This window comes from Pteropus vampyrus, unplaced genomic scaffold (genome assembly GCF_000151845.1).
Source record: "Pteropus vampyrus isolate Shadow unplaced genomic scaffold, Pvam_2.0 Scaffold529, whole genome shotgun sequence".
NCBI lineage: Eukaryota > Metazoa > Chordata > Mammalia > Chiroptera > Pteropodidae > Pteropus > Pteropus vampyrus.
The window spans coordinates 396,537-407,464 of record NW_011889310.1 but is presented as its reverse complement, the minus strand read 5'-3'; the positions used below and the strand labels follow the sequence as shown (position 1 = coordinate 407,464).

General features: G+C 43.7%; 1 protein-coding gene across 4 annotated transcripts in view; it reads left to right on the top strand.

Moving 5' to 3' along the window:
- MTM1 (myotubularin 1) overlaps positions 1 to 10,928 on the top strand; it is a 99,642-nt gene that overhangs the window by 32,690 nt on the left and 56,024 nt on the right. For all 4 annotated transcript variants that reach the window (XM_011383597.2, XM_011383596.2, XM_023525128.1 and 1 more), the window contains exon 5: positions 9,588 to 9,698. In XM_011383597.2, the coding sequence (XP_011381899.1) occupies positions 9,588 to 9,698 (111 nt within the window). The remainder of the gene's footprint in view (positions 1 to 9,587; positions 9,699 to 10,928) is intronic.

The window sequence follows — 10,928 nt, the reverse complement described above, 5'->3', positions numbered from 1 at the left end:
CTCCCAAGCACTTGCCATTATTTCCTGTTTTATATATTTCACTGCTTCATCTTGTTCCTTATCTGTCTGAGGACAGCGATGCTTGTTTGTCCTTTCACTGGTGTACCCTCAGCTCTTAGGACAGAGCCTGGCACAGGAAGGTACTCAATCAGGCTGTGCCGAGTGAGGGAATTCTGTCTTGCTTATGAGTGGCTTTGTCTGTGGTTGTAACTAATGATGAGTCCTTTCGGTCCTCTGCCTAGCTAGCACAGTGTCCAGGAGACAGTAGGTGCTCAGTAAAAGTACTTTCAATGAGCGAACTCGAGGGAACAGGCCTTGTCACTCTGGTTTGACCACAGCATGGACCGTAGTAAATTGTGGCATCTCGAAGACCCATAGCCACCTTTTGACCTTGAGAGTGCTCAGGAATTTGGCTTGGGGTTCATCTTGTGACTTTAGTAGACACTGCCTTAGTCATGTAACGCTCCGTAACCTGATAGACTGCCATGGGGTAGACCGTATCCAGATTCCCTTCCAGGAACAATTTGGGTTCAGGCGCGATCTATAGAGGATGAGAAGGACAGATTAACCCTTTGTTCATTCATGAATTCATATCTTTATTCCAGATACATTCAGCAAACCGTGTGATGGGTCTAACACCATGCTAGGTGAATGATGTGGAGATAAGTAATTGTGGCATAATATGGCAAAGTCTACAGTGGTTGCATAATGCCATGAGGTTACAAGAGAGAGGGTGATTAACCGTGTGATGAGTCATAGAATACTTTACAGAGGAGGTGATATTTAAACCGAGTCTTGAAGAATGATGACGATTTCCTGGACAGGAGGGAGAGAGGGAGGAGCAATCAGGTAGAGAGTTTCCATATTGCACGTCTGACAATACGGAAACACATCATATACTGTGGAAAGGGCTGAGGGATCTGTTAGAGCGGGAATAGAGGGCAGAGGGAGGAGTGGGGAATGGAAGTGACGAGGCTGTATGCGTGTTACTAGGAGCACGTCCGATCAGATGTGTATTTCAGGAAGAGAAGTTGGGTTGCAGTATGTGTGATGGATTAGGCAGGAAGTTATGTCAGTTTTCCAGGTAAGCGATAAGGGCCTGATACAGTCATAGTTGCGATGGAAGGGAGGGAACAGCCGTGAGAGATTCAGGAGGGTTTGGGTAGCCATTGCAGGTGGGAGTTGAAGGAAAGACTCAAGTCGAGAATGATTACTCTGATTTTTTTGGCTTGAATGGTTGGAGCTGTTCCCAGTTGTCACAATAGACATAATGGGAGAAAGAATGTGTTGGAGACAGGCCCCTGGGGAAATAAGTTTGACTGTGTGGACTCACAGCTGTCCAACCGCCAGGCGGAAATGGCCCAGTAGCAGTCGGAAATGTATCTCTGAAGCTTCCAGAAGTTATTAGCATATCAGTATTGTAAAAACCGTGTACATCTACAAGATTACCTGCAAAGAATATGGGACAAAAGAAGAGTTGTGGGCTGAGGAGAGACCCCTAGGGGACATGAACAGTTTTCTGTGGTGGAGAGGTAAAGAGAGCCACTGCAGAAGAGAAAGAAGTCGCAGTAGAACGTCGTCTGAGACAAGGCTTTGGTGGAAGTCGGTAGAAGAGAAAATCTCAGGAAGGGAGCAGAGCGTGATGTGACGTGTTGCAAGGTTCAGCGAGATAAAGAATGTGTGGGGGTCGTGCACAGTGGCCATTAGGAGGCACTGGGAACCTGGGGGAGAACAGATGCTGTGGTGACGTGAGTCTCTCTTGCTCCTCCTTCAACCCGCTGGTGGCAGACCGGCCAGCTCCCCGGCCTCAGCCCACTTCTCTTCTGCATTCTCTTGGCCCCATGGCTTCGTCTACTCCCTGACTCCAGTCCCTTCTCTACAGATAATCCCATGACAAAGCTCCTTGAGTTTACCGAGTCCTTTCCACACATTCGCATTCCATCTGACCACGACTGACAGGCAAAGCAGATGCGACCCAGCCCATTCCCTAGTCCTCCCATGCCTTTGTTTTCCAGTGCTGACCTTTCTTCTGGCCTCGGTTTCTCGTTTCTCCTCGCCTACTAGAGATCCCTTGACTTTCCAGCTGGCATCCCACAGGCCAAGCTGGAATCCTGCAGTTCTTTCACCCTTCCTGGTCAGTTCCTCCTTTCGATGTTCTTGTTTCTCTTAGTGGTGCTACTTTTCTTCCCATCAGCTCGGACTCACCTCTCTCTCCCCATCCTCCCTTCCCCTGTTCAGTCTTCTTCACATTCGCCCCGTTCTTTCTAGTCCTGCTGCTGCACCTTAGTCCAGTGTCTTATCAGCATCACCTATCCCGCAGGCTGTGACAGTGGCCTCTCCCAGTCCATTCTTGCTAGCTCCCTAAGGCATTCTTCCATTCTTCTCATTCCTCTGCTCAGAAATTCTCAGTGGCTCCTTTCCCCTCATTTCAGATTCCTTAGCTAGGTATTTATAGTCCTTTACAACCTGCCCCTAACTCATCATCCCTGTTCCATCATACATGCTGCAACCCGACTTCTTTCCTGAAATACACATCCGATAGGTCGTTGTCCATGTAATGTGCGTCATACAGCCTCATCGCCTCCTGTTCCCCACTCCTCCCTCTACCCTCTATATTCCTGCCCCAATACACCCCTCAGCCCCACCCCCACGCTCTGCCTCAAGTGCACTGCTCACTGTTCCCTAAACACGGCCTATGCTTTCTCCCCTCCGGACTTTGCTTTAGATCATTTTCTCCACCTAGAACACCTTTAACCCCAGCCACTTTAAAAATGATTTTGAAATATTTAAGGTAAGAAAGTTTATAAAGGATAACGTAACCACCTGTGGATCCGTCACGCAACTGGAGCAGTCTCATCTCCTCACTCCAGACGTAATCACCATCTGAAAGTTGGTGTATCTCACGGTCATGCCGCACACCCCTTTTTAAAATAGAATGGAATATCGGAGATCTGTAGGAAATTAATGGAATGGAGGCTTTTAAACCTTCTGAAAAAGCAGGTGACGACTCTTGGCACTCGCTTGGCAACTCCTTGGTTCTAGAAGAAGGACTACTGACGAGATGAGAAACGTGTTGGGTATACAGTTTTCGTTTCCTGATAAGTCACAAATATTACATTCTTCCTGGATTAAATTCAAGGAGAAATTCGTTGTTAAGGTTTTCTCTAAAAGGTAGGAACATAGTGATTCAATTCTTCAGGCAGGGTATCACCCATAGATTCTGGAATACCATTCAAGACCCTGTGTAAAGACAAAAGAGATGGGAATTTTTAGTCAGTATTTTTTGTGAGGGACCAGAAGAACGGGATCTGCTTATTTTGCTTTTTGATGGTTTACCAGTGCAGAGGCAGGACTTAGAGAATTGAGATGGCTGGATGGCCCACGTATCAAATATCCGGTTCTGAAATGAGCTTTGGACAGGTGTAGGTATTATGCCACCCAAGAGCTGGGCATCTAACACGTGTGGCAGCTATAACTTAGGTTCCATAATCTCTCTAATTGGCTGCAATTGCAGCTGTAAACCTTGGACACCACCCAGAAGGGTGACAAAGTTAACCTCCCATTGTGGACATTTCAAAGCCAGACCTGTATCCTTTCCCAGAGGGAGGGCCCGCCCACCTCGGCCCGCCCATTTCATTGCAAGCACAAACAAAGGGGATTCCTGGAGTATTTTTCTTTTCAGGATGATACACTGGAAACTTTTCAAGACTGTTTTTTTTTTTTTTTAGGTCCTTCTGTTTAGTGGATTTGGTGCCTCTTTTCATTTTAAAGGAAGCGAAATGATCTTTAAAAAAAACTAGAAAAATAAAACATCCTAGTATGTCTGTAGGTAAGAACAGTAGTGAGAATGTAGGAGCCACACTATAGGTATTCTTTTAAACTTCAATCTTAAAGCATTTCCTTATATTGCTGCTGCAAAATGAATGCTGTTTTCAGATTAAAACAATCCCTGCTAATACCCTAGGTCCCCTTGACCCTTGTTGCCAATTTGTCAGTTCTCGAACTTGAGCCTCTGGGGGCTACCGAGCCTTGCTGTTGAAAGTCACGTAGTGGACTTAATTAATGATTTCATACACTATGAGTTCAGGTTTTCAGACCTCAGAAAGGGTCTCATCACTGCTTCGGCAATTCTTTTAATCTCGAATTCACTTCTTGTTACATCCCCCATCGCACCAGTGACAAACCCTCCAGGTCCCTTAGCTGACCTCATCTCTTGCTGTGTTGAAAAGTGAAGTCATCCTCACGGAGCTCCCGTAAATTCCCCTCTTATCACCTGATGATGTCTGTTTTCACTCTTCCTCTCCTCCACTGCCCTCTGAGAGGAAGGAAGTAGACATCTTCATGTCCAAAGCGAATCCCTCTATTTGAGCCTTTCTCCTTTCTCCTTTTACTTCCTCTGGAGCCTTAGTACCCCGTCATTCTTCTATATTTTACGGTTATGGTTCTCATTGGCTCCTCCCCGCCCCCGCCCCCGCCCCCGCCGACCTCCTCCAGTCTCTTTTTTTCTAAAACACCTTCTTGCATCCTTGCTACTGCCTGATGCTGCTATCTTCTTTCTTTCCCTTCTTTGCCAGATTTCTTTCAAAGAGAAATTAGTCCACGCATGTCGCTTCCACTTCCAGACTATTAACTCCTTCACTTCTTGTGGTCTGGCTTCTGTTCCACATCGAAACTAACTACTCCTTCCTTGCTTGATTCCAGTGGCTTTGGGTGAGTCCTCGACTTCTCTGCAGCTATGGATATTGTTGATGACTACTTCCTTCCATTGTATTTTTCTCCAAGCATTCTTGGCTCTTCCCTTCTTCCTGCCTCTTGCCTTTATTGCAGTTCATTTTTTCCTTCCTACATCCTTACGGTATGTTTCCCCGGAGTTCTGCCCTCACCCTCGTCTTTCTCAACTGTCAGTTGCTTTCCAATTTCATAGCTCTAGTCCGAATCTTTCATTTTTTTTATTCATTGACTATTTGAGAGCCTGCTACGTGTCAAGCACTGTGCCAGGTACTAGGATAAAGTACACACAGCAGACACAGTCTCTCCCTCATGAAGCTTCAGTTCCGATGGGACTGACAGCCATTGATCAGATAACCACACCAATATAAGACAACAAGCTGTGATAAATGTTGGGTGAGAGCAGTACAGGGGCGCAGCAGTTTGGAGATCCTACAGAATTGTCCTGTGAAAATGATGCTTGACTCGTGGTCTGAAGAACGAATAGGAGTTACCTAGATGCTGGCCAGGGGCTGGGTTGGAGAGAATAAGCTGAGAGAACAGCATATGAGAGGCTCTGAGACCAAAGGAATCATGAAAAGATGACGGTGTGGCTGGGATAGGGGCAGAGAGAATGGCGAGAGATGAGCAGGAGACGTGGGTGGCAGCGAGGTGACCTCGGCCTTGTGGACTTTGCTGAGGATTTAGGTGTTTAGAGGTAAGCAGTGAGAATCTTCAGAAGTGGTTCAAGCAGAGGAATGATAGCATCACATTTCCTTTCATAAAAGATCACCCAGGCTCTGTGTGGATGGCAGATTGCAAGAGGAGCGATAGTAGCTGTGAAGAAGCCTCTGCGCCTATTCCAGTGGTCCAGAGAAGTTGCTGGTAGAGTCGGGGAGGTTGATAGATTTGAGATTGATTTAAGAGGTAAACATGGGGTATTAGATTAAGGATAGTGGAGAAGGAGATGTCAAGGAAGACTCCTACGTTTCCAACTTTGGTGACTGGATAGGTGGAGTGCCAGCCACTGAGATAGGCAGATGTGGTTTGGCGAACAAACAGCACACATTTAGTTCCGGACATTTTGAGTCGGAGGGGCTGTCGGGATCTCTTCCAGTTCTATTTCCAGTTGCCTCCTAGATATCTGTACTTAAGTAATTTATTATAACCCCAAACCCAGTGTGTCTAAAATCGACAACGTTAATCTTTCTCCAAACCCCACCCCCCAAGTTTTTCACATGTCTTAGTGGGACCACTGTTGTCCCAGACTCTTGACGGGACACCTTTGCTCTTTCCCCAGTGGCTCATCTTCTTTTGCTTTCCACGTCTGTCACTCTCCCCTTTAAGATCCTCATAGCCTCTCCCTTGCACTAAAACACTGGCTTCCAGGATTCCAAGGAATGGGTGTCGTCCTCTACACCCATTCGTGGAGAGCGCTCAGTGCTGCTAGATGAATGCTCACAAACCATCATTCTGTCATTGAATTCCTCTTTTCAGAACTCATTCCTTGGAACCCAGTCACCCTGATCTAAGCCCTGGGGTGCTCCCCAGGGAATTCTCCTGCCACCCTATCTTAAACCTGGCCTACTTTTTTTTTTTTTAATATAAAATTCCTACGCTTTTCCACATGTGTAGCTGATATCACTGTTATCTGTTTATGGAAGGCTAATATGCAACTGCTGTCATTCTGTTCTTTAAGGATCATCTTTAATGTTACCTTCGCCACAGAACCTTCATGTGACCCAATAGATAGGAAATTATTTTGCCCTCATGACCTCTTGTTCCACTTTGTCTGGACCTTTCTTTTTATGGCCTTTGGCACTTGTACTCTAGCATTGTGGCGACTTGGGTACATGTGTCTTATCTCCCAGACTGGGCCTTGAGCTCCATGAGGGCGAGGTCCTCATCTTATTTAATCTCCATGGTCCCTAGCGTCCAGCACAATTTCTGTTACTTGGTATACACTCAAAAGAGAGATAGTGAATGACATAGTGAATGAATGAATAGATAGATAGTTATATTTACTGCTCAGCTATTTTAGATACTTAGAGATACGGAGGCACAGAATTTCGAGAAGCCTTAAATATTTAATGATATTTAGATAGTGACGACTCACGTTTCTAGAGACTTAAGCTGATTTTCCTATTCCTGGACCTTCCAGTTGAGCCTGCTGGGTTATCTGACCTTGAACCTGTCAGGGAGAATGTGGCAAGTAGCCTCATTAGACTGTGGGTCCCTTTGGTCAGGAGCTGGCTGGTTCTCTTCAGTGTCCCATTTTCTGTTTTGTGTTGGGTCAAGGCAATCAGAGCTACCATATCCCTTCTATACAGGGACAGAGAACAGCAAGGTGCCATCTCACTTTTAATTCTTCTGCTGTACTTCTGCATTCTTTCTTCCATGTTTATATTAGAATAACAGACTTCTAGTGTTTATTCTATGTATTTTTAGGTATAAGTTTGAGATTTAGGGGTATAGTTGAACAGACACTCACAAATCTCAATATAATCTAAGTATAATAACAGACTGCCTGATAGTGTGTTTTTAATAACTAGATTGTATTGAGAAGTAAATACATGATAATATGCAGCTATGTATGTACACAGTTACTAAATAGTATCTTTTTTCTCTAGGGATTTGGATTTCAGCCAAGTAGTGAGGTGTCAGTGGCTAAAACAATGCCTCCTTATAGGTATAAACAGAAAGACCTGTAGCTGCATGCCAGAGCATACTGATCCACTATAGTTACAGAGCACAGTTATGTCTCCTAAGTACTAAGAAATTCTTTGCTATAATAACAACTTCCATTGTTTTCTAGCTACCATGTGACAGGCACCATGCCAGGTACTTTAAATTCATTATCTCTGATCATCCCTACTTTGCAGGTAAACGTAACTCGCTGAAGTCATACAGCTAATAAATATCAAAACTCATATTTGAGCCATTTTTTATGCATTCATTTTTTGTTTGTTTTTGCACACAATTCTATGAAATGTAATCCTATTTATAAATTTATGTAACTACCACCAACAGTCAAAATATGCAACTGGTCTGTCGCCAAAAACCAGCTCCCTTATTCTGTCCCTTGATAGCCACACCCTTTCCTTCCCCTCAACCCTTGGCAACCACTTCTCTGTTCTTCATCTCTACAATTTTCTCATTTCAAGAATGTTAGGAATGGAATCATATAGCACGTGATCTTTTGAAATCGGCTTTATCCACTCAGCATGATGCCCTTAAGATTCTTCCAGGTCGTTACATGTATCCATAGTTCATTCATCTTGGCAGCTGAGCAGTATTCCTTGGTACGGATGCACCACATTCTTATACTTTTTTGAATTTCTAAACTATCCATGAACTATACTTATGTTTTATGAAGAAATACTTAATTTTTTTTGTATCGTGTTTTAAGAAGAAGGATTTCAAGTAAAAGAAAAAACTTAACTTTATTTCTATCCCCCAAAAGGACATCTTTAAAAAAATAATAATTTAATAAGCACCTTTGAAATTTTTTCTGTATCATCAGTTATCTAACACAGCGTTAAAGAAAATATTAGATTAAAAAAAGTATGTAGCTCTTCTTACATCTGTGCATGTGAATATATATTTTACACGGTTGTAGTCAGTGTATTTCGTATGCTTTTTTCCATTTAAACTTATTTTTCCATGCACCATAATTATTTTAGTAGCTACATAATAATTCCGCTGCATTGACTAACTGAATTTCTACACCCTGATATCCACCTCTGGCTCCGCTGAGCATCTTCACACATACAGCTTTTCTTCCCGTTGCACACTACCTGCAATACAAGTTCTTAGGGCCATAGTTATGGCGTCAATGGGACAGATCATTTTTATGGCTCTTTTGATGCGTGTTCCCAGACCTCACCTTGAACCTCAGAAACTTCCCCATGTTTACTAAGCAAGTTACTGAAGCTTTTTAAAGCCTTGGTTGCCACGTTCAGAAATGGGAGTCCTTCACCTATGTCCAGAACAGGTGCGAGGATAAAATGAGACGATGCACGCCAAGCCCGTGTTGCAGTACCTGGCTCAGACGAGACGTTTCGTATGTGGCAGCTGCTGTTATCTTGTCGTGAGGATTGTGGCGTGACTTCGCTAATGTGATTCTGTCATGCCAGCAGTCTTATGGACCCCTTGCAGCCAGCATTGGATAAGAAACGATGGAGAAGTGTTGCTGTGCATTCGGGCCCTTCCGCTTTGGGAAGTGCATTCATGCCTAAGATAGGCATGACTTCCAGATGTTTGGCTTCCAGTGGGGAAATGCAGACATGGAAGTTCATGGTAACAAGATAGAGTGAAGTGAGTGGTCTCACAGCAGCCTGAGTCAAGTGTTGCCGAACTTCAGAAGAGGGAGGGGTCGATTCTGTCTGATCTGATTGGAAGGCAGGGCTTCATCAGAGGTGATGCTTGCCGAGGCAAGATTAAAGCCACGGGAAGAATTTTGGTAGTTTAGAAAAATAGATCATCCTAGGCAAAGGGGATACTGCACAAAACACATAGGCCTGACTGTAGATGACATATTTGAAGAACGGTGAAGGTGTTCACTTAGTTGGAGCACAGAATGTCGTGGGAGCAAAGCCTGGAGACACCATGAGGCCCTTGAATTGTGTACCAAGGAGTTTAGTCTACATCATGTGAACAATGTAGAATGGCACATTTTTAGGGGATGCATTTTGGTCGCATAACTGATTATTTTAATGCTTGCTCTTTCATATGTGATCTAGATCATATTTCTGTTCATAAAAATTGGTAAAAGGGCCAACGTAAAAACTCCCTGAACGCATATAGTTGCTTTTAGTTTGTTTTCGCTGTTTTAATTATACTGACAGAAATGCTGACTTTTGTATTTTTGTCCATTACAGGATTCTGCCCTAATACTTGATGTTCCTCTTGGTGTGATCTCAAGAATTGAAAAAATGGGAGGCGCAACAAGTAGAGGAGAAAATTCCTATGGTCTAGATATTACTTGTAAAGTAAGAGATTTAGTCCTTTCTTACGCAAAAATAAAAAAAAAAGCACATTAGTGTTTAAATTATAAGTAAAAGTTAATGTGGCTTAAAAAAAACAAAGACCCATGTTCTTCCCTCACAATCAAGCTTTCCAAAACCTCCTGGGGAAATAGTCCCTATAAAAGGACCTGCTGTTGTCACCAACTGTGAGGACTCAAACTGGTCATTTACTTAGCTTGACTGAGTAGGAAGAAAACTTTATAAGTAAAATTCTATACTTTTTAGTTTGTGCCCAGGTCTGCTCCTGCTGTTCCTTCATGAGCTGTGTTACCAGCTAGATACCTTCACACTGTGAAAGGAAGGAGAAATACAAGAGAATTTGTCCTCTGTGAACAGGACATGTTCTTCTTACAGCCTTTCTAACTTTTGCTTAGGTAGTTTGCAGAGGTAGTGGCCTAACATTTTGTTTGGGCATGGCGAGTGGCTGAGATTTAAGAATGAAACCTAAGCAGTTATAACAGCGACCATTTATTGAGCATGTGTCGGTCCAAACACAGGCTAGGTAGTTTGCATTCAATCCTCAGGACAACCCTCTGAGATGGACAGTGGTGTCTGTCCCCATTTGATAGATGAGGAGCCTGAGGATAAGAAGAGTTAGGTAACTTCGGTAAGATTGCCCAACCAATTTCAAAGTTGGGATTTAAATACAGTGAGGTAATCATTTTGCAAACAACAGGGAAAACTCGTTTTCCCTGTAGTCAGAAGACTACAATCTGTAGAAGAATGCCCAATCCTAGAAAGAGCTAGAGGAGCTTAGAGGTCACCTGTCCCATCGGATCTTATGCCTAGATATGCATGAGGGTAACCGGAAAAACCTTTTGAAAAATGTAGATCTTTGAGTTCTATCCCAAATCCTACTATAAAATCATCTCTGAATGTTGGATCCCAGAAGGCCGAGACTCTCAGGTGTCCTCGGTGACTCTGAACCATCGGTCTAGTGCAGGGGTTGGCACACTTTTTCTGTAAAGGATCCGAAAACAAATATTTTAGGCTTTGGGGACCCATAGCATCTCTGCCATATATGCTGCTTTGTATTTTGTTTGGTTTTAACCCTTTTAAAATAAAAAAAAAAAATCTAAGCTTGAAGACCACACAGAGATTGACCAGGGCTGAAGCCTGTTGACTCCTGGTCAGTCCAAGTGCTTCAGTCTATGGATGAGGAAGTGAGGCCTTTGCTAAACAGGATGACTTGCC